Genomic DNA, 25120 nt, shown 5'->3' on the forward strand with positions numbered 1-25120 from the left:
TATATTGCAATCGTTGCATAGCCGAACTACTGATCCACTAATAAGAAAATTAATTACAGTTGGTTCCGCCGATTCTACCGGTCGGTATAATCCTTCCCAGGCCAGTCTCTACCTTGTGATACCGCAGAATTGTTCTGTCTAGACGTTTCCGTCGACTGACTGTAATAAGTATCTCTTTATAGGCTGCTTATTCGGTACATTATCAGCTAATATTTGACCTTTTTGTAACCACTGTTGCTGCAAGAAGCTGTCATTTTATGGCTCTAACCCATCTCATGCGTAATCGCAGGTAAAACTCAGTGAAACTAAATTATGTATATTAAACAAGGAAACCGGGCGAGTTCCATAACGGATTTTGTAATAAGGCCGTGACTTGCTATCGTGAGTAGAGGGGGACGTGATGAATTACAGCACCCCCCAGGAAACAATCGCTTCGTATTTCGACCTCGTCCTTCCACCCAATTATTGTAAATAATGATATTGGATCGCATTACTATGCTGAGAATGGGCAAAGTGTACTTAATGGTGGTAATTTTAAAGGTCTTCGCACATTCGACTAAATGGGTGAGCTTTAACATTATAATTATCGTGTTCGCTATCGTGGAATTTTTATTTGAATGAAGTTTTGTTTGTTTTGAAAACGTGTATTAATATTAAACAGTAAAAACATATTCGCGACGTGATTGAAGGACAAACCAACAATCCAATAAATCAGTAAACCAACAAACGAATACACTCTCACATTATTGAATTTAGACAAAATACGTACTCCTACTGGTTTTTATTTCACATCCCAAAATATTTAACAAAAATTACCCTAAATCTCGTATTATATATTGTTAGCTTGCTCAAATGGATTATGGAACGCAATAAAATGTAAGGAAACAAGCACGTAGGACGCGAAAAGTATATTTTTTCAGCCAGTATATTACTCTACCTCTGTCATGCGTAGGGTTACCATCTCCACACTTTTACATAACTAAATGTTTAACAAAATGGACAAGGATTTTGGAATAAGCTACACACACACCTGACACAGTTTTGTTAACCAACCTCATCAAAAAAGGAGGAGGTTCTCAATTCTTTGGAATCTTTTTATATTTATATGGATAGAATGACAAAAATGTATCAATCAAAGAATGATTAAGGACCACAATGATATCAATAAACAATTAATGTCACTTTAAATTACAATAATTAGGTATTATAGTGTCGTCAAACATATTTAGTGAATACCGCCAGTGAAATGAGGAAAGTACTTATTGAGTAATCCTTTTTGAGATGACCCTTGATTCGCGGGAGTACCTACCTACTCGCCAGCAAATGTTTATCGATACAAATTCATGGGTGTCTCGATAGAAATAACTGCAGTTCTCCCAACACAATGGCGTGTTATAAAGCTAATCGTATATTATGAGACAACCCACAAACGTTAGCGGACTTTCCTATTCCGATTAAAACTAAAAAACAAGATATTTAAAGCAACTTTAAGTTTTTTTTTGTTTCGATTGAAATCGCACCCAATAGTATTTCTATTCCATGAGGAATTTAGATTAAAGATCCAAAAAGTTCATATTGAAAGTTATTAAATAAAAAGCTACCAAAATTCGCAAAAGTTTGCCTATGGGCCGTTAACGTAGGAACCCTAGTATATCGTCAACTGCTAGGGCGCGCGTTGAGCTGGAACAGAATTAAGGGCCGTGACAAATTGAGCGGTTTCGACGCCCGACGTGAGCGATAAATAACGTGAAACTTTGACTCCACCAGACACCGAAATACGCGCTCCAGTGGCAGACGATAAATAAAATTATATAATATATGTACGCTAAGCCGGGAGCTCAATGATACAAGGGCGGACAGACGAAATCTTGATAATAATCTTGGTATTTAGGATGTGTTTCGGCGATGAACTAACGAAAGTTCGAATGGCGCTTGTTGGACTAAATGTCGTACTTCTATAGTATGAGACAGGTCGAGATGGCAATCGGGGTATGAGGCGGGGGGAAGCCTCGTACACCCGCACACGATGCAGGTACAATCTAGTTACCTATAAACGTATTATTTAGAGTTTATACACTCCCAAATAATGAATGGAAAAGTCCGATTCTAATTAAAACATCTCAAGGAATCATTAAAGTAATGGCATCCTTTTGTCCTTTTCTTTATTTCCTCAGTCAGAAGATGTTTTAAGATTCCACAACGGTTTATCTGCTTATCGGGCTGCTTTTCTTCATTTATATGCAAAGGGAACTTGCCGGGGGACGTCCTGAAATTGTAAATGACATTTTATTTCTCTGTTAGCGAAGGCTTCTTTATTTGCTGAGGCGCTTGAATTGGGCGGAAGATCTGTTGCCCGTTTCAAAGGAAATTAGCTTTAATTAAATTTTTCTGTCTTAGATAAACGAGTCGCAGATGGTATTTATGGTAGTTTTAATTAAGTTATTATTAAGACACAGAAATGTTGTATTGCCAGCTAAGATCATTTGTGCACTAGGCCGATCTTAATCAGAAAAATAGGGATTGAGAAAATCTTACAATACTTATGATTGAAAAAGCAATCAGTCTATGGAAAAAACTTGTCCTGATTTTGTTCTTTTGAAGTTTATTTACTTAATTCAGATGCCACCAATATATAACTATGTTTTGGATCTAGTTTCTAGAACAAAATCTATTTTGCTGACAATTAAGCACTACGGCTACTAGCAATCCCCTAATTCGAAGCTAAGCCCGTTACCAAGTATGTAGCCCCTTACCATGCGCTTATTTCCATTTTTTTTAAACTATTCAATAATGAGACTATTTTTTTACAATGCTTACGAAGAGAATGGATGGCTGCAATTACAAAAACGGTGAGTCTGTCTATTCTAAAATCTATTTCTAAAATTACATTCATATTTGATTAAGCTTATTTTATTGTTAGCGTTTTTCGAGTCTTAAATGTACACAATATTTATTATAGAGACAAAATTATTTATAAATAGTTCGCGACGTAATTTCTCTCTCAGTTAAAATTAGGTAAAACTTACTCAATTTTCAACATTGACATATTCAAGATATTCCCTAAACTTGTGAAGAATTTATTTACTGGCAGCCTTTGTGCTACAACTGCACCCCACTCAAGTGCCAAGAGAGTCTTGTCGGACTGTACATCTATACTTATAAATAATAATGTGCTATAAAGAGCACCATGTAACATTCTTTCAGCTTCCTCCACCTCCTCACATCGAGCTGGTGATGTCGATGCCGTATCTTCGAACCGCCTTCAAAAAACCAACAGTCAGAGTGCGACGTAAGTACCAACTACCAACCTAATTACCTACTGTTTCAATATTTACACTGCAAAGTTTTTTTTACTCTTATATTTTAAACTAATATCTATGTTTGTGGTTTTCCAGATTTCTGTTAAAATATTCAATTTCAAAGTTACTCGGTCTTAAAAATTTACATACAAATCTTTGAGCCCCTGTAATTTTAAAACTACATATTTTTAGAAAAATCTAAATCACCACAAACACAACACAGATATTAGTTTCTAGAATATGTCTGCAAAATTTCATGGACTTTGGTTGCTTAATATTCAAATGAAATTGGAACTACGATTGTATGAAGTGAGTGACGGAGAGAGCCCTGTTAAGGGGCTTTTATAAGTGGTGAATTATAAGTCACCACTTTATTCTTCATATTGTTTTGGGCCTCTACATTAGCACTTCATTGGCACCGATTCCAAAAATTATTATTATAGAACTACATTAACTCTTGTATGCATAATATATTTAGTACTAAATTAATAAATTTAGTGTTTGTGGTTATTGAAGTCAGGTTTTTGTTTTGAAATTTTTCTATTTCACAGTTTTTAGTAGCCCCACTGTTATAAAATATGCTATGCCTAGTTAAAAACCTGCCGTTTACACTGATCGCGAGCAATTGAGGAATTTTACTCTCCATCTGCGAAAATATTCATCAAATCTTCACCAAATTTATACGGGACCACCTGGAAAGTATACCCTTATAAACCAAAATCGGAACAAAACATTAAAAAAAAAAAAAGATTCCATCAAATTGAGCACCTCCTCCTTTTTTGAAATCGGTTAAAAAGAACAAAATGAGATATTATACCGAGGTGCTTTTCTGTAAACGTAAATAATAATAATTGCTTATTAAAAAGTGGACGAAGTCGTCAGTCTCGAGTCTCGACTCTCAAGGCACGTACCGAAAAGCCGTATCAAACCAAAAGCATTAGTAAGTAAATACCTACACCCTAATCCGGAGTTATTACGAAGATTATAATGGACGACGTTCCCTCGTCCTCTGAATACGGTCTTATTACGATGGCTATCTGAGACTGCAATTAAGATTAAATAGGTATTCAGTAGGTAAAATGAAAATTTGTAGGAAAATGAATAGGTATTTCCGTTTTATACCAGTAATCTTTCATTCAATAATCAGTGAAATCTTTTCTTTTATAGCGTATTGTATTATTTTCTAAGTAGGTATGTGATTTTTGCGATAGCTTACATAGCTAGCCGTTTTTTGTCATAGAACCCGGGCCAATAAAATTTGAATGGTCTACGAATAAAAATCAGTCGAGGGTCTCGTTATCCATACCATCATACAAGAAATAACACTTTTTTTGACTAATTTTGAAATTTTTATAATTTGTAGTTATAGCGGCATTCTGTGAAAATTACAACTCTCTTCCTATATTCTACTATTGGATAACAAAACGTCCCGTCCTGTTCCGTTATTCGAGTTATCCAATAGTAGGTAGTTCAAGAAATCGTCCCGTCCATTCACATCCACATTACGTATAACTCGACCCTTAGTAATAGGGTCTCGTTGGTACCCATCGGGTACGTAACCCTAAAAAGTGTGATACCCCTGCGATTGTTGTGGGCTCTTCTCAGACCTGGGCGCATTTGGAACCCTCAAGCTTTAGTTTGAAGTTTTCGTAATTACTACGGAACCTAAAAAGTAGGTGAAGTTACAAGAATTTACCATATCCGAAGAGCCAAGCCATTATAGACAAAGTGTCGACTTTCCTCTCATCCTCTGGACCATTACAGCGGAGATTTATCTTAAATCTGCTAACTTTGTAGCTAGTAAGTAATGAAATAGATATTCTGGGAAGGCGAGTTGCGTCGGTAGACATTTGATATTTGTTATCAGCACCAGAACTCGGTACGTGACAAATCTACTTAATGATTAGGTAGGTACCTACCATGTCCGTCCTGTAAAACTTGTGCGTTATCCATACAGATTTAGGAAGACTCGTTATCCACCAATAATCCCTTGTTCGACATAGACAACGCAACAAGTCGAAATAAAAAAAAGATTGTCTGCGTAGAAAACACTGCTTAAATAATACAAAATTTCAAATTTGAAAATGGCGCTATAAAGCCACTGAATCGATTTTTTTTTTTCAAATTTATAGCCAGTATCACTCGGGATGATGTGCCTAACGATTATAACGATATCATACATCCAAATGGAATAAAATAAACTCACGTACATACAATACTGGAGAACTCTCAGTTCAGAAAGTTTGAGGAGTGTGCCCGGGATCGAACCCTGGACCTCTCAACTAGGAGACTGGCTTCTTAATGCTATCATAGCTATCATATTGATGTTATCATAGGTAGCTATGTATAACATGATTTATTGAAATAGAATACTAAGACGACGGCAATAAGGGCACCTCTACCTCAATTTGAAAATGTAACAATTTTAAACATTTTCATATTGAAGTATAATATTTGTGGATATAAAGCGACAAAAAGGTCCACTAGACCCGCACTTCGAAGTTTCGAGAGGGTCGGTAACTCGGTAGGTACTTCTAAACTCCTAATGCATAAGCCATGTCGCATTAAAGCTGGTAAAACAATACTTACTTTCAGCAGCCTGTGTCTACGCAAAATAACTAGCATACGTCCTCGATTCTATCTATCCTTACTACTAATATAAATGTGAAAGTGTTTCTGTCTGTCACCTTTTCACGGTTCATCCAATAAACCATTTTGACGAAATTTGGTACAGAGACTTGCTTTCCAAAGATGAATACAGTCTAGTTTTTAATATTCTTTATCCCAGAAAATCAAAGAGTTCTCGCGGGATTTTCAAACTAAAATCCTCGCGGATATGAAATTAATAAAGCTTTTCAATATAGAGAGGTAGTTTGAGTCGCCTAATTAAATTTCTTTGTTATACATATTTTACTGGAACTTAAATTTTTATGGTACATATTTTGTCCGACACGGACACGTAGCCCCATCGTAGCCTAAATAATATACAAGGAAATTGTTTAATGGAATGCAGTAGAAACACTGAAGAGTTTGAGAAAAGATCACTGCCTATATATATGCAGAAATATTGCAATAATGGGTTTAAAACCTGTGGATGGTAGACTGAGAAGCCATATTTATTAATTTTACATTTCTACACAAGAATCTAAAACTGAAGTTGTAGATACGAGTAGGTATGGCTAACGCTCTTGTGAATGATTCGCGCGACAGTCTTTGGAGCGGGGCTAACAAGTGACTGAGTTTTACCGATTTAAGTTTTGTCAGTTTTTTTTAACATAGATATTATTATTTACATGGGTATTTGATCTCGGTAAACAAAAGCACCCACGTCCCACGATTTAGCGGGTCGGTGGACGGGTCATTGCCCACATGAGTTTTCATTTTTTGCGTTTTTTGACACCGCAATCTGGGGTGGGAGGCAATTACTGATTTGAACCTTTGATACAAATTATTTTTAGTAAGTACCTATAGATATTTTTAAATATGTTGTTAGAAAACACTAAATCTACCATGAAGCGCCAATAGTCATGTAACTTTAATGTTTAAACTATCGTGAGGGATTTCCATATTAATTGAAATTTAATTTCCAATGAAAAAGGACCCTGGATGGGTTTGAAACTAGTCGCGCTTACATCGACTAAATACGTGAGTATAGCCGTTACATTCTATATCTCCATGTGTGTGAAATGAAGGTGACATAGTTTCATTTTCATAGCTACGCTCATGATTAGGGTTACGAAATAAGGTTCAAAGGGATAATGAAAATTAGAAGTCATCTTATTAACGGGTCTGGCATACATTACTCGTAACATTTCTTTGACATTCCTGGAGCAAACCTTTAAAAATAAACTAATAAGTTCTACTATTTTGGTAAGTAGGTACTACTCAGATAATAAGTAGGTATATGAGTTAGATCACGGTGAAAAGCTTACAAAGGGTTTTGGACTTATGAAAAATACTAGGACACCAAATTATCTAGAAAAATATTTAACAAAATTAGTGTCTCGAGCTCTCAAGATCTCAATCGTCACATGGCATCTGCCAATAACACCAGATGGCTCCATTTACTGCCTAATCTTCTTCTAATTAGTCTTCAAAAAAATCGTACATAATATCCGAGCCGCTTCTTTATTCTAAAGTTATTCTTACTTAGTTATAACATGAAATTTTGATTTGTTAAAATCTGTAGTATCACAATTATTATAACTGAGATTGAACAAACTGATGCCCGCTATACAAAGAACTTGCGCTTCTCTACAAGGCTTGGTGAATGACGGCTCCAAATTACACCGCCAAATTCCAAAAGCTATAAAAGCTATAAATAGCTAAGTATTAGTACTTTTCTTGCAGCTATAAAAATCTAGCATAAAAATTCAGACGGATATGTTATTATTATTTTGGGCTAAAACCGAAACAACCCTCGGAGGGTGCTTTATTTTTTATTCGACACAACATACTCAGAAATGAATGTTAATTTGTTTTACAGCAACGACATCATCGGAAATGTATGCGCGTTCATCTTACAACACGGTCGGCGCTTTGGACGGGCGTGGTCTGGTGGCAGTCATCAAGCGGCAGGTCCCGCTGGCGGGGCAACTTGACCACGAACTATCCTGGGGACAGGGCTGGGGGTGGGTCACTCTACCTAACGGCGTGTGGAGCGGACGTAAGTGCTGCCTAATAATTTTATTTGACGATCTCAGTGGTATCTCAGTCCACCTAGCCAAAGAATATAGCGTGCGGTGAAAATCAATTAGCTATAATATCATATTATACACGTCTTGATCTCAGGCGAGTAGCTGGGTACCATTGTACAACAGTGGCACATGAGTGTGTTCTTTGACCAATAGCGATCCTTGCAAGGAACTTCATCAAGCTATGGACGGCAACGGTTGAAACAACAACGAAGAAGAGAACCTACTTGATTGTTTTGTTACTGTAGTAGAAAGCTTTTATACTTACTAAAAAAAAAAGATTCCGACGGATTGAGAACCTCCTCCTTTTTGAAGTTGGTTAAAAAGAAGAAAGTGGTCGTGTTCACGACTAAGCAAAGACTTATCTCAGCAATTTATCATTCCAGTAGAGCCAATTTTATGGCTTTCAGGACAACAATGAAAGCTAGACGAAACTAGTCCAATCTCTTAAGCTATTGATGATTTTACTGCCTAAGGATATTATGATTGTTTTAATAATGTTTGGTGTCTGCTACATTACAGGTCTGACATGGTCACAAGATGGCGATGATTTTGCGCTTCATGCAATGCCGATAATGCACCACACCAACGTTTCCCAAGCATGCTCAATGCTCGACGGCGTCACAGCCTACGAAGCATCAGCATACGAACAAGCACTCGCTGAATACGACGACACTGCCACTGGTACTTCCGACGACTGGGACTTCGGAGTTGATTGCGGAGATTTCATGATGTAACTTTCCAATCAAGCTACTGACGGGTTTCATTTGCTACTCTGTGGATACTCCAAAGCGAGATGAAGAAAATTGAAATCGCATTTTTGCAAATATTCTGTTTTGGTGAAGGAATCTTTTGTGAATATTGGATATTTGGTTCTTCAAGAGAGTCTATTCAGTATAATCTACTGCTGGGAAATGTACATGAAATGATAACGCAATTGTGACACTATTGCTCAATATTAGTGAAAAATGATCTGTGCTGGTCACGAGTCACGACGGAATTTTACTAATGTGCCAATTAAAATCTAATTGCAAGAGGATATCTTATGACTTTTATATTTCTGCATTTTACGAAACAATAAATAATTATTAATAGTATATCTAGAGTAATAATGTTTGGAATATATAAAATTGGCTCAAAGGGATAATGCTTGTACTAGTTGCATGCTCTTTAGTCGTAACTGTGTTTGTTATAGGAAAGATGTGTGTAGCCATTACAACTTAGTATTTCGTAATCTATATACTATGGCCTATATAACACGTAGACCAGTTTTCATAAAGTTAGACATAGACTTTTAAAAGCACAGAAATAGTTTCACTATTGGATTATCGAACTATATACCTACAGTACTCCTGACTGCTTTTCTTTTGTTGTTAATTCCTCATGGGTTTTATTAAAACCCATTGCCTAAAGATCTTGACAACTTTACCCTTTCTAATAAATCCGTTTACTTTTTACCCTTTTTAAATTGTCCAAAGATTTTTGAGATATTTTACTTGTATCAATTCAGGGTATTATACAATCGCACAAAAAATGTGTCAAAATATTTTTTTTGTTAGTAACATTATATAGGAAATAAGTGAATTCGCTTTGACCCCAATGACACCAATAAATTAACATGGAAGGTATTATTAAACCACAATAAAGTGATAGTTTAATACTATATAGATGTAAGTTGAATCGATGTTAGTTTGTAGAATGTGGTCGGTAGAATAATAAAGAATTACCACTTATTAAAACGACGGAACTCTTAAAAATTTCAAGTTGAAAAACTTATATTTTGAGCTGATTATGAAACGGGTATTGTGTGGCTATTGGAAGGATCTGGGAAGTGGGAATCTACCCTATTATTACCCTAAAAAAAATTCTTACCATTACATGAACAATGGAAAGGGGTTGCGAACCTCAGCAATGGGAAATACGATGCAAAGAGAGGCTTATTTTCATTGGCCAGGTAACGCATTCTGAGTCTACCCTTTTTGAGGAATCCCCGCAAACTAGGCAATGTATAGTTGGAGGTTGGAATTTGTCTTGAAATATTTTAAGATGTCTTCGAACAAATTAAAATGCATCCAAACTATCAAAGGGAAACATTTTCCGCCATGTTACTAAGCTAAAAATATATATTATTTTATTTTATTATATTAAAAAATATCACGTATTTGGATAGCAATGATTCACATAATATATTTTCAATGGATTTTGTCCTAAAAATCCTTAAATAATTTGTCCTACACTATCCATTCAAAATATATTAGAAATATATTGAACCAAAAAATATATTTCTAGCTCAGATGTTAAAACATGGCGGACCTTTGTTAGCTCGGACGTATTAGAGTCGCAATTGGTCGGTATAGTTAATCATGGTATTAGTAAAATTATTATCGAGTACATAATTATACCTAGTCGCTAAAATCTTCCGACCTACCCAAAGACTGCCTAACGTTATATACCTAATACCTGTGTTGTGTAAAATCCTAGGCACGAGAACCGCATAATGTAACCCTGGTCCTGCGGAGTGTTGCATTGCAAGATATTTTATGATCGGAACTATTAAATACCTACATCTTTCCGGATCCGCTTCCTTCTTTTGTGCGTGAGACAAATGGTGCAGCATACAGCTTCTCAAAGCTCACTCCAGAATTCAAGCAGGCCGCCCAGATACGTGCATGCACTTTTATTTAGCACTTTTGTGCTTTGCAACGATTTCGCTCACTTTAGATGAATAAAGGTTGTGTGAACACAAAACTATAGTTTTGAACTAAAAGTTGGATAAAATAATTAAGTGCACAATCTATTTTATTGTTTCCTTACTTTTTAAAAATTAAAATGAATTGAAATTGAAATTTTAAAATGAATTTTAGTAATTCTACTGGGATAAATAAATTTGAACGCTGATAGCCTAATGGCTAAGACTTCAGCCGGGCAGGTACCTACTTCTAACTTTTCGGAATTATGTAATTCGGGTAAATATCACTTGCTTTAACGGTGAAACGGTGAAGGAAGACATCGTGAGGAAAGCTGCATACCTGAGAGTTCTCCATAATGTTCCACTTGGTCAGCAGCTTGGCGGATTATGGTTTAAACTTTAACCCTTCTCATTCTGAAAAAAAAGTGCGAATTGGACTCGCATACGAAAGGTTCCGTACCATCGTAAAAAATATTTTAATATTTTTATGTGCAACACAGTAAGTTAATGACAACAGCGCCATCTATATGTAATTCAGTAAATTAATGTTTTCGTGAACATATTATTTTAATTTTTTTTTGTGATGTAACCAGAAATTCTCTGTTTTCGGATTTATTCCATTACTTGTGCTATAAAGCCCACCTACCTACCAAATTTCGTGATTCTAGATCAATGGGAAGTACCTACCCTATAGGTTTTCTTGACAGACACGACGGACGGACGGACGGACGGACGGACAGACGGACAGACGGACAGACAGACAGACAGACAAACCGAAAGACAACAAAGTGATACTATAATCCAACGGAACCCCGTTTTTCTTTTGAGGTACGGAATCCTAAAAAGAATCGTGTTCAGTAGTGATCCGGAAAAGAGTTAGGTAATCATGATGATGAGTATGAAATAAATTTTGAGGAATGGAATTAAATAAAATTTATTTACATATACCTAGTCAAACACCTATTCCTTACTACATATACCTAACACAAGCTTTACGCTTGGAAGCGAACAGTCATATAGTAGGATAGTAGTAGGTAAGTACTCAGTCATCAAATATCTTGCATGTGATATATTATAATATAGTAGCAAATTGTGTAATTACGAGTATTCTAGGTTAAAATACTTAGTCGCGTTTTAAAATTAGGGAGCGTGAAAACAACATTTCGATGTGTTTCTTAAACTATAAGTTCATTAAACTTATTTTGTACCACTTTATTGAATAAGTAAGTATATCCGAAATTTTATAAAACCTACCACTACAAAAACCTACTACTATAAAGTGCTCTGGAGCGAGCTATGTTGGGTATCCCTCTGAGAGACGAAATCCATAACGAGGAAATCTGTAGGAGAACCAAAATGACCGACATAACTTAACGAATCAGCCAGCTGAAGTGGCAGTGAGCAGGCCACGTCTGCCGCAGTACCAATGGCCGCTGGGGCAGACTTGCTCTGGATTCATAAAGTAATTATAATCTTAAATCATTCACAAACATGTCACAGGGCCATCATGTCAGTTAACTGAAAAGCTGCGATTGTCGCGTTCACAGCTCGTTCGCGTCTGACGCGACAGCGTTTGAGAATGGCGCCATGTGTTGAATCAAAAGGGTTTAGAGATATTAGTATTAACTCGATTTACCTAAGCAGACGAAACAAATATATTATCGTAAAAAAATTAATTAGAAAAAAATCACCCCTAAACTTATTTCTACTGAGCTCGTATTTCTTTGTAATTATTGTGTCTTACCCATAGCCTTTTAATTTTTATATGCGCCTAAAAACTGTTTTTTTAATTGTAAATTTTTTACCTATAAATAATTAGGTAATTAATGTATTAATAATATTAGGCAGCAATAAAAAAATTTGACGCTGGATTCGTTGAAAGATATATTTTTGTAAAGGGCACTTTTAATTTATTTTGGATTTAAATGTATTTTTACGTTCTATTTTATTTATAGATACAGTACATATTTATTACATATAAAATATTGTCTCTTCTTAAGGCTAAAGTTTTGCTAAAGTAATCATTGGTCATTAATTTCTTACTGAGTTAGATTTTAGATATAAAAAAATAAAGATCATTGGTGTTTATATTCCAAACCTAGGCATCTATCTTTAATTTAAAATTAATACAACTTTCAATGTACTTACCTATAAATAAATAGAGAAACAATACATAAGATTAACTGCATGAGTTGTTTATTTGGTAAAAGATTAGTCAGAGATTCAATTTAATTACTTAAGTAAATGTTTTAAGCACATTAAAATACTTGTATATGGATAGTTTATTTTGCTGTATTTATAATTATTTAGTTTAATTCTATCATGTGCCTAAACTACATAGGTATTTTGAAGAGAGAAATCACAACCGTATGCATAGAATTTTTAGGTAATAACAAATAAAGTCATCTACAGACGTGTCAACAAATTGGTTCTCGACACGCCAACTAAGACAATAATATTCTGGTCGATCTAACCAACCATCCTACATAATCATGTAGCTCAATCAAGTCGGACGCCAATATTTTGCGACTAAGTAGTAAATAATAATTGACGACTAACAGCCGCAACGTGTGATGGATACATGTCCAAAGCGTCTTCTAGAAACGTAGGCCTAGAAATTACTATTATATCAGACTGTATCAACTATGAAATCATTCACATTGCAAAGCCTTCATGGCGCTGGAGTGCTTCAAACAGTTTCTTGTATTACAAATCATTCACATACACGCACACGTTCAGTGTGACGTTCTGCCGTGAGCTTGCCTTTGCATTTTCTGTTTGTTGCAACAATACGTGCAAACATGTTGGCTGCCGACATAATATTACGACCCTTGCAGGATGAAGTTATTTTATCGAAAATGAGTTTTTCTCATGCAAAGGTCGATAGGTTGGAAGTTGGAACCACGAGTTGGCGTGTCTGTTATGTATTTATACGAGTAGATGCTAAGTCAGACGCGCCTATCTACGACGCATACGTCGCGTCGAGGCGTCGTTTGTTCGAACGGTAGACGATAACTGATATTATGTTCATAGCAGATGTCATAAATTATGAATGTTTGTATGTAACTTTTGTAAATAAATAAACGCCGTTATGGTGTAACTTCGTGTTTTATTTTGCACCTTATCCTATAGTACAGCAGAGCCGTAACATAGCGGCCGCTATGACCTTTAGCAGCATCATTTCAAAACGTCTGTTCATAAGGAGAAACTGAATGATTTTATGGGTAACCAAAGAGAGTATATAACGTTTAGGTACGTGCAATACTAACAAAAAAATTTAAAAACAAAATTTAGGGTGAGTGAGATGAAAACCGTCTTTTTGTTGTTGAGTAGGTACCTAATGTAGACCCTTAATAAATAATTCACTTTTTCAAATATTTCGCTCCAGCAATGCGCGGGACTTCAATTGCTTTTATACATGGCATAATATTGTATATCAAATCTTTGAAAAGAGCAACCGCCGAGTTTCTTGTTGGTTCTTCTCGGTAGGAAAGGCATTCCGAATCAGTGGTAGATGCTTTTGACGATTCAAAAGAACTTGTAAAAGTCTAATTGAATAAAAATATTTTGAATTCGAATTTGAATTTTCAGAATTTCTATCTTTCAAGTTTCAAGCATTGAATTATAAAACAGATAAAATTAATACCTACTAAAATTAAGACAACAGAGTATACAAATTCAATACTACTGTCTCGCTGCAAACAGCATTGCAGATGTTGTGACGATGTAACCTCTCAGCTTTTTACCATTTTTCGCGCTTTTCCCTAAAAGTTCTAACTCCAAACCACTCGTTGTGGACTGATTGATTAAATTATCTTATTCACCACATACCTACCCACCTAATTTGTGGTAAGAGTTATTGGTCTTATACCTACACAACTACTAACTAGTTCATATCAAGATCAAGATATTGTAATATAACCAAGATACTAGCACAAAATGTCAATTTCGTCCAATGTAGGATTGTAGGGCTGAGGGCATCTAATCAAACTTGTATTAAGTCCTATATCATTAGTTCGATAAGCAGGCATCGCAGTTTACAGTAGCTGGAGCCTTTATAGAGCGTCTTATAGGCTTGAATCTTGATTAGGTAAAGGTAGGTATATGATAGCTATTGGATTACTCAGCGCAAAGTCATGCAGGCTGCACGCCCCGCCATCTCTCGGTGATTCGCCCCGGCAGCAGCGAGCCGAGTCTCCTGGCGACCACTAGCTTGTTTAATCGCTTAACCGATCTCATTCATACCGGCTGTGGCTGCATGCGGCATGCCTATGTTAGCAAAAACCTAAAAATCCCCGAAAACGCATTCCAAATTCGAATACAGCTTATCGCGGTAAAGTTGATTCGTAAAGTCAAATATTTTGTGTCAAATTTTGTGAAAGATGTGTTGTCTAATATTGATAAATCGCGTGTAATGTTTACTTATTTTTATTAGGACTGTTTATTTACGTATTTATACTGTTTGCCGTGTCTTCCAATAACTAAGTGATATTTTTAATCATCGAATTCGCAAGAATGGAGAAGAGCGGAGGTTCGAGACTTCTTCAAATGCAGGTAAACCTAACTATAGACGTTCTCTGCATATACTTAATCAATGTTCTCTGCCTAGATAATCAGCACATAATAAATCTATGCTGCATAAAAAATATTTGATATTTTAAAAGCTTCTTGAATGCTAAAAAATCCTGCAGTTTCAACGAGTTCTGTTAATAAATAGGTATGAGTTGGTAAGGTTCACATAGCCAAAAATTTTAAGCAGGTTATTACCCAGATCTAGTTATATACCTTATTGGATAAGTCTTAAAAACATGGCTAGGTAATTATTAAAGACTTTAAAAGTTTTAGAATTCAAGCATATTGAACTGGGATTACCTAAATAAAATTGACGTAGATACCTATATTATACCTACCTACCTACCTAGAAAGTACCTAAGTAGGTATATTATATTTTTGGATAATAATATTTTCATTGGTTAAAAAAACAAACAAGTTATTTACTTACTTAAATTCGTTCGATTTAAAATGCAATTCCGGTTACACTGAAAAACCGGCAGGATGCCCGGCAGGAAGCTGAGAAATCAATATAATGTACCTATACCTACCTATTTGAATGCACTAGCTGTACTTTGATAAAATCTAGCTAGCTATGTGCCCAGTGCCCACAGCCCAGCGTTGGTGTTTCGTCTCGTGGTGTTTAATTAACTATGTAAGTACTTATCCTGGAATTAGGTATCACCTTCGAATTCTTACAACGTACATTCTGTTCTAAATCTCAACTTAATGATATTATGGGTATCTTCCTAAGGCTTTGTCGGTAACTAGATACTTATTCCTTAATATAATTACCTAGATACGAATATTTCAAAATATGGTTTCTTCACACCAAACCATCAAAAATTTCTTCAGTTCATTCTTATGGACCTAGTTCATTGGTTAGGTTCTGCTATAGATAAAAGAAATAAGTGATTTATGGGTTTTGCATTATCACTGCATTAATATTTTTTTGTGAAGAGCTACGACTTAGTTACATGTAGGTATGTTCTTACCTAGCTAAAAAATTGTTAAAAATAACAAACAGAACTTGATAAAAATGAAACATGGCCAGATAAATCATTATCCTCATCATCAAATCGTCTTCGGCCAACTATTGAGCACTAGTTTCCTCTCAGAATGAGAAAGGTGTTGGCCACGGTCAAACACACTAGTTTGCTAAATATTATGGGGATTCGCAAACTTTTGAGAACATTATGGAGAACTCTTATACACGCAGGTTTCTTCAAAATGTACCAAGAGATAAATAGGTGGCCAAAACTTTATGAAAAGCGAAAATTCGTCTCAAATAAGTTTTATAACTAAACAACTGGCTATGCTGCATTAAACGGTACCACAACTTGGCAAGCCGGTTCCATAATAAATCGACGGTGTTTCCTTCCTTATGTATTACCCATCGCCCGACTTGCCACATTGTTAGAAACAAGCTTTTGCAATTTCACTGAGCCAATAATAGGTGTATCTAAGCAACGATATTCCTCTCAGTACAAAAGCAGTTATTAACTAATTTCTTGGTACTAAAAAAAATCATGATTTTTTTCATGATTTCTCGCATATCAATTCCCTTTACAGTATTCATTACACGATGCTTTCAAAAAAAGTTGAAAAAGATTTAAATACTTCGATTTATGATTTAGTCACTTTACTTGACGCGTCAGCGAAAAATCTTGTTTTTTACATAAAGAACAACACATTTAAGTGCCTAGATTATATAAAAGCATAACTAGGTCACTTGAACCTTGATCGACTAAAAGAATAGCTTTTATTTCCTTCACAACAATAATACTGTTTACTTCTGAATACAGTGTTCTAGATAGCTTCAAGCGGCTTGTTAATATTCATAGGCATATTAATTAGTTTAGAATCCAGAGTATGGATATTGCAGAACTTTTTTGTTGAAGAAAATAACGTATTTTGACCTCCTAATCACGAATATCATGACGAAAATTGGCGCAAAAAGAAAACAAAAAATACTAAAATACAGTGACTCCCATAGTTTCTAATCTTCGCTATACGTACATACCCCTAAAATAGTCTAAATCGTTTTTCATATATTAAACATAGCGTTTGCGCCAATTTCAGTTATGGTATTCGTCATTACGAGGTCAAAATACGTTATTGTACCAAATTTTAGGTTCAACGGTATGCGTTTTTCGGAAGTTTGTCCAAGAAAGGATTGAAACACGACAATGTTGAGACAAACGTAATTCTAATTAGGTAAAACATTTGCCTTCATAAATGATTGCAAATATTTTGTTCTAACAAAATAATAAATAGCCTAGGTATTTTAAAGAACATGCATGATGGCGCTTGTTTCACACGATTGTTTTATAAATATCAACGCAACAAAACTAACATGTTATTGAAACCACTACTGAATTACACTGATTAATTAAACTTAATGATAAAATGTAAAGAACGTAATACGTGACATTGGAAACTAAACTTTAACAATTACTTATCTAAAGGTCGAAATTACATTAACTCCCAGAAGTTCCATCCATATTTTGAGGTTGCCTTATTTATTTCAAACTGTTCTATGAATCATCAACGGTCCTTTTTCAAACGCACCAACTGCCTCTTAAAATTTTATCTTCATTTCAATTACTCGTACAAATTTTACAATAAGTGTAAAAGAGATGTACTCTTATTAACTGGTTTCTTCAGTCTGGTAAGCGAACCTTGACCTCGGCCGTTTCACTGGATATCACCCAGTCAACGGAACCACGCTGGATACATCTGTAGTGGTTTCATTGACGTCAGTTTTGTACATATTTGCCGTTACAGAAATAGAATTACATACTAATAGGGATACATAAGTGTTCGATCGATAAGATGATAATTGTGTTATTATTTGTTAATAATATAGCTCTCAGATACATAGAAGGATCTACTTCAAAGTCAGTACTAATATTATGTGAAACCGCAAAAACCTACTTTATCATTGCTTCCAATCAACAGACAGACAATTTTAAACTTTCGATCCATATGATTCGTTACTTAATTTTTCAAAAAGCTAAAATCATGTAAAAACTTATATTATGACCTAGTCTACAAGTAACAAGAAGTTGATATCTTGTAAGGATAAATGAAGATAAGATATCTAATGGTAGCCAATTGGAGCCACGTTGCTGCTAACGGCATGCACTATGAACCATAATAATATATGCGACTACATATGCAACGATGCGTAGTTGCATTAAAACTCAGATTCTCCAAGTAATTTGACCTACTTAACTTTAAAAACTTAACTTTAACTTTTAAACCCTGCTGGAGTATATTCAAAAGATGTTAGCTGTACAACCCAAGTGGATCCTATATTTGTACAAACAAGAGGAACTAAATGTTGCCAAAGTCAAGTGAAAGAAGGAAGGCGCAATACGACTGCATCAAATATCCGTGCATATTATAACCGTTCTGTAATGGTGTGAGGGGTCATCACTGCCGTTTCACTTTCGCCATTAGTCACCAACCGTGCTGGCTTTCAAAATTTTATGATCAGATAAAGAATTATCGGTCAATGAACCGAATCGTTGAGATTAGACATCTTGATTAAGGTTTAGTGACATGATAGGTAGTTAAAGTTACGCTACGGTTACGGTTAAAGTTTGACCGCTAATAAAATGCAAATGGGGTGCACAAATCATTTTTCATTAATAATAATAATATTATCTCCATAATTGAGGTCCAAAGTAAAATTTTGGTGCAGAGGTAGAAAGCCCCGACTTGAAATGACCATTTACTTTTACTAACGCAGAAATGGCAATCGTAAAAAATCACGTCAAGAGACGCATTTTCATAGAAGCATCGGCGCATCGTAAAAATTGCGTGAGTAAAGATATCGTAAGCGCCGATCTCTGCTCAATCAATCAATCAATCAGCCTGTTTGCATCCACAGCTGGACAATAGATATATTATGATCCCAAGGACACGCGCCACCACACACGGTCCTCCACTTTCCTCATCCACCCACTTCCCGATACCTTCATAAGGTCGTCAGTCCAGTGGGATGGAGGTCTCTTGATCTCTGGATGCGGCGGAGCTAATTCTACCTGAGGGTCTTATTTGCGTGTCTTAAAGACCAAGAGTCAAAACCTTCATCTCGTGTCATGAGTGGACACAAGCTCAAAGAAACTAGGTCATGTAGGTACCTACCTACCTATGATTAAGTACCTACCTATGATAGCAGACATCGCAAAAACCAACAGGTAGAATCAAACCTACAGCCTTTCGGATTACAGTATTTCAGTCCATCTACCAAACCATTCAGCTAATTAAATGTTAAAATATAAAACGAGTGTAAATTAAAAATTTATAACACCCCCGACAAGTGAAGGTTACAGTAACTAGAAAAGAGCAAAGAGCTGATAACTTTCAAACGGCTGAACCGATCTTCTTGGAACACTCTCGATCAAGCCACCTTTCAAACAAAAAAAAACTAAATTAAAATGGGTTCATTAGTTTAGGAGCTACGATGCTACAGACAGATACACACGTCAAACTTATAACATCTCTCTTTTTGGGTCGGGGATTAATAAATAGGTTTTAAACCATTTTTTTTAAATTGCTGAACGGTGCTCCTCTTTCCTGAGGAGTAGCGCAGGGAGTTCATCAGCAACAGAACTCTACAACGAGAAAGATAACTACATAAATAATACTTTAATTAAAAGTACTTAAATCAAATACCGACGAAACTTAAAGATCCTTTATTATAATATGCGATAGCAAACCTAATATTGTATGTTATATAAACGTCCCACGCGAAATATTATTCAAGCAATGAAAACATCCATTACATTAGCCACACAATACACGGAAAACACCAGCAATATACTTATCTATTCATGGCGATATGTGTCATCAGTCCGCACACCTTCTGTCCCAGTTTAAACGATCAATAATAATTATATTATTACCTATGTATGACAATCGTTCACTAACTTGGAAACTCCGCTGAACGATGTTAAAACTATTTTGAAAATATGAGTAAGTTAAGTTTTTAGGGTTCCGTACCTCAAAAGGGAAAACGGAACCCTTATAGGATCCCTTTGTTGTCTGTCCGTACGTCAGTCCGTTCGTCAGTCCATCGTGTCAAAAACTGCTTTTAGCATTCCACTAATATGTCATCGTAATTCACACCAATTGAATGTCCTAGTTTACTCGATCGATACTTTTACAGATACAGGGGATCAATTCAGGTCATGCACGTTAGAGCGCCGAATGTTTGTCTAGTCTCTAGTCTCATTCACACACTCAGTATAAAAAATTAGCAAGACCTAACTAGCTGACAAACTCAGCTTCGCATTTAAATTCAACCTACCTAAAAATAAACACTTGAGTTTGATACGAGTCAGATACCTAATTAGACCCATCTAGAGACCACGTACCGGTTCGGAATAATCAATCGTCCACTATATTCCTACTCTTTTGTGGTTTTTTTCTTGAGTGTTTTTTTTTTCAAATATTAACGGGACCAACTTCAACTTATATCCTACGCAATAAAAAAAGAATCATCAAAATTAGACTACCTAACTACTCTACCTATAAAAAGTTCTGCGCGATCATTGCAGAATATGTTCCTTAATCTAAGGGTCCTACATATAAAAATATACACGTCAACTTGAGAGCATACTACTATAACATATAGGAACATTAATTTAGTAGTCCTCCTTTTTTCGTCGGCTATAAAATAAAGTAGGTAAACTGAGCAAGAATATGACGTAACTAATCGAGAAATGAAGTAAACGCTCTCGGTTGGGCAATTTTTAAGGGTGAAAGCATCGTGGTACCTCGCAACCTGTTGATATTAAGTTATAATTATTTGAACGTAACCTCATTATCGCCCGGCGGCGCCCGCGCCCTTTCTTAATTTGTGCGATAAGCGCATGACTGTGGAGAGTTGTTCAAATTTTATCACTAACTCCATAAATACTTGAACTGGAGATAATATCGCACATAATAATATTGTATCTACTATTATTACCTATGTACGCACATAATATAAAAGCTATTAACTAGCTATCTTCGGTATTTTGCGCTCTACTGTATCATGTACCTACTGTTTTTAACCCCCGACCCAAAAAGAGGGGTGTTATAAGTTTGACGTGTGTATCTGTGTATCTGTGTGTCTGTGTATCTGTGTATCTGTGTATCTGTCTGTGGCATCGTAGCGCCTAAACGAATGAACCGGTTTTAATTTACTTTTTTTTGTTTGAAAGGTGGCTTGATCGAGAGTGTTCTTAGCTATAATCCAAAAAAATTGGTTCAGCCGTTTAAAAGTTATCAGCTATTTTCTAGTTTTCTTGTAGAAAAGAAGGTTAGATAACCCTTAGGTTCATAATATTCAAGTGTCAATTGACAAATGTCAAGCTGTCAAGATGGACGTTGCCTAGATATACATAGTTATTTATTTGAAAATGATTTGTCGGGGGTGTTGAAAATTTTAAATTTACACTTGTTAATTTACACTTGTATATCAAACATTTAAATTTAATTTGAAAAATATGCTTTTGTTTTGGTTGACGTTCCTGAACATACTCGTAGCAACGGTTTATCCGAAGTGAGCCGGAGTGTGACTAAGAACTTCATTTCCTACCAGGATCCTAAGGATCATAATAATGAATCTTTTGATACCTCATTCATCAAAATCGGTGGTAGTAGCATAGAGTAAGGATGTACCTCGTAGACTAGGCGAATTAGAATAGTAAGTACTAACTAGCTATTACCTACCTAGGTAGGAATTTATTGATTGGAACGCCATAGGTAAAAGGTTTACCGGTAGGTATACATTCTAGTTGCTCCATATCCTGTATGAGTGATGTATTACCACATTCTTATCCAATAGTAAATAGATACATTCAGCTCTTGAGACGTATTTGCAATGATATTTGAGGCGACAAAATCTATTTATACCAATACCTATTACAAAGATGTAAAGTTTGTAAGTTTGTTTGTAGGAAGTAATTTTTGGAACTACTGAACTGAAATTGAAAATTCTTTCACCAGTAGAAAGTTTCATTGTTCCCAAGTGACATAGGCTATATTTTATATTCATAAAAATTAGAGATCCCTACGAAAATACTTCCGAGCGAAGCCGGAGCGGATTGCTAGTATGAAATAAATATCTCTTTATGTATTTGTCATAAACTGCATAAATCCGCGTAGGACTTGCTGTTGCAAATCTATATACGGTTATCGGCCACCAGATCTCATCCTCCCACCACGTTCAACATATTTAGCGCCAGGGTCATTTTAGCAAAGCTTTTTTAGCCTCCTTACATAAAAAGTTCCTTTTGGGCCATATGCCTTGATATAAAATTATAATGATTTATGACTCTAACGATTCGAAGGCTAATGGGATTGTTAGATCATTCGAAGTACCTAATCCAGTAGAATTTATAAGGCATCCGAAATTCGGCTAATCAATAATTCTTATGTTTTACAGAATTGTTTGTACCAGGTAGAAATTATGGTGTAGGTAATTTAGGATTTGGTATGTAGAGGTAGTTGGTGTAATATTGAGATTTGGTATGTAGATATGCTGTTTGATTTTTAAAGTGTCCTACCAGGTGAATTCTGTCTCCTTGCTTTGCTTGTAACTTGAGTTGCTTTGTATATGTTACCGTCAATCTGTATTGTCTGTTATTGTATATAATACCTTGGCATTTTATCTATGTTTCCCTTAAATCCAACACAGTGAACAAATCGGTAAGTATAAATAAACATATTTATTGCATTTCTGTATTGTATTACTTACAATATTATTTTGCTGTGTCGTAAATATTCGTGTCTGTCATCACTGCATAATGTAATAGTAATCTGTCTGTGCGTACACCGTGTCCAATTACATATAGGCTTGTACAAATACAAACGCAAAATGCAATTAAGTGCGAGTTTCGTGCATAGTAGGTAGGTAGGTACCTACTTACCTATAAAAATATTTTAATGATTGAAATTACTCATTCATAAGAAAAGGTACGGGTCTCCTGCGCTGCCGCGCTGGCTAAGTTCGGATTGCCCATAGACATACAATTTTCGCTTCGCTCAAAGACTGACAAAGTGAGGGAGCGAGAGTAGTTAGATAAGACACACTGCCGCGAGCGAAAGCGAGATAGCGAAACAAGATGCCGATAAGTCATTGTTTACGTGAGTATCGGTCCTTATGAGTTCGGCCTGTTCCAAGTCGAGGTGATTTTTTGCATTTACTAAATAATTTTACGATTAAAACGTAAAATCTATGTCCTGCCACCATGGTGTCTTGTTCAGTGAGCGAATGTGACGTTACAAGACGTTATAATCCGCGTAAATACACGTTTCACAGGTAATTACTGATTATTTATACTAATTGTTTATAATCATTATTTCATCATTTGTTGTTTGAAAATTAGGCAAAATAGCTATTGGAAGCTTAGATGATAGGTTTCCCTTAAGACTTATCATCAAATTACATTGCTAAATGAAGAATTTTTGGATATTTTGTGTAAAATTTAAAAACGTTTGTTTACGATAGGGATTGACAAAGTAATGACGTCACAAGTATCGATAGTCGATAATCGTGTCTACCGGTAGGTTTGATGTGATAGGTTTCATGTGATGTATGTAAAATACAATATAAAACACTAGGTACTTTCCAATAAAAGAAAAGAACGAAATAAATATTTTCACTAATTTTTATTTTATTTAGCGTGACTTAGATTTCATATACAGGGTTAAGGGTAACCCGTACATTACTGTATTTAAGTGCTTATCGGGGAGGTCATTAGCTATGAATTGAGCGCCATATATACTATTTATTTTTATTAACTTGTCACTTAAACATTATATCAGAGTGTTATTGTAATTAATCAAATTAAATTTACTTGCACCCTTTAAAAAAATAAAGATGGAAAACCAACAAATTCCGGTAATTTATATGAAAATCCCAAAAATTGCTCTATTTCTCAAAAAAAGATTTTTTTAAAACGTCTTTTAATAGTTTTCTATCGAAATATCAATAAAAAATGTTATAAGGGGTTAAAATAACTATAAGTATCTCAGAATTCGTTGATAAATTATTTATATAAAATATTAAAGTCATTTCATTAATAAATAATAATCTGTTACCTAGCTTTAGCTTTGTTACTATTTGTGTATTTGATATGTACTTCACTTCGTTAAACTAACTCATTAGTGTCCTATGATTTCGCCAGTAAGACTATCGATAATACAAATGCTAAAGTCAGGACAACTCTATTTCACGCACACATTTACGTTTCGTTTTTTGTAACACCGTTAATCTGTCACTGTTGGTCTTGTAAGTCTTTGGGATTGCCAGACTTCACATGCCATTTGACTTAACTGAGTCAAAAGATATCAAATCAAATTTCTTTATTGCGAATATGGGTAATCAGTGGAGATGTTACAAAGACATAGCCCGGTGGCACAACAGTCATTGAAATTGTACATTACTCTGGCTGATCTGAATGGTAGTTAGGAACCAGGTACCTATCTACGAGTACCGCCTGTGATTTGCAAAATGTGAATAAGCATGGTTACAGGACTTGATCGCTTTACCGTAAAAAAGCGACACCCACTCTGCCCGCCAATTTATCATCACCCAAAGTTTTAGAACTGTCTAAATATATAGGAAACGTACTTCTGTAGCTGTGACTGTAGTTAATTACTCAGGCAATTAAAGTCACTCTATTGTGTATTCCTAAACACTCCCTATTCCGTTTGCACTGCCTATTAAGTAATTACTTGCTGCACGAAATACTTAGGTAGGTATATATGTACTAGAGCATTTCGCGGTGTAAGAACCAGATGAACGTAACTACGTTTTCGTAAACTTTACAGGAGAGCGAAAAAACTATCTAAAATTGCCTCTTCAGACTTTACCAGCTATTTAA

The 25120-nt window shown here is 35.3% G+C and overlaps 2 protein-coding genes across 5 annotated transcripts in view; both read left to right on the plus strand.

The window, feature by feature from the left end:
• The window catches only part of LOC123875140, a 59332-nt gene extending 48199 nt beyond the window's left edge, over nt 1–11133 (plus strand). Inside the window, exons 6-9 of the mRNA XM_045920821.1 lie at nt 2822–2849; nt 3205–3289; nt 7786–7965; nt 8516–11133. Coding sequence (XP_045776777.1) covers nt 2822–2849; nt 3205–3289; nt 7786–7965; nt 8516–8730 — 508 coding nt within the window. The 3' untranslated portion in view covers nt 8731–11133. The remainder of the gene's footprint in view (nt 1–2821; nt 2850–3204; nt 3290–7785; nt 7966–8515) is intronic.
• A 3698-nt stretch (nt 11134–14831) lies between these two features.
• The window catches only part of LOC123875129 (zinc finger C2HC domain-containing protein 1C), a 30185-nt gene continuing 19896 nt past the window's right edge, over nt 14832–25120 (plus strand). For all 4 annotated transcript variants that reach the window (XM_045920801.1, XM_045920802.1, XM_045920803.1 and 1 more), the window contains exon 1: nt 14832–15236. In XM_045920801.1, coding sequence (XP_045776757.1) covers nt 15198–15236 — 39 coding nt within the window. In that variant the 5' untranslated portion in view covers nt 14832–15197. The remainder of the gene's footprint in view (nt 15237–25120) is intronic.

This window comes from Maniola jurtina, chromosome 19 (genome assembly GCF_905333055.1).
Source record: "Maniola jurtina chromosome 19, ilManJurt1.1, whole genome shotgun sequence".
Classification (NCBI taxonomy): domain Eukaryota; kingdom Metazoa; phylum Arthropoda; class Insecta; order Lepidoptera; family Nymphalidae; genus Maniola; species Maniola jurtina.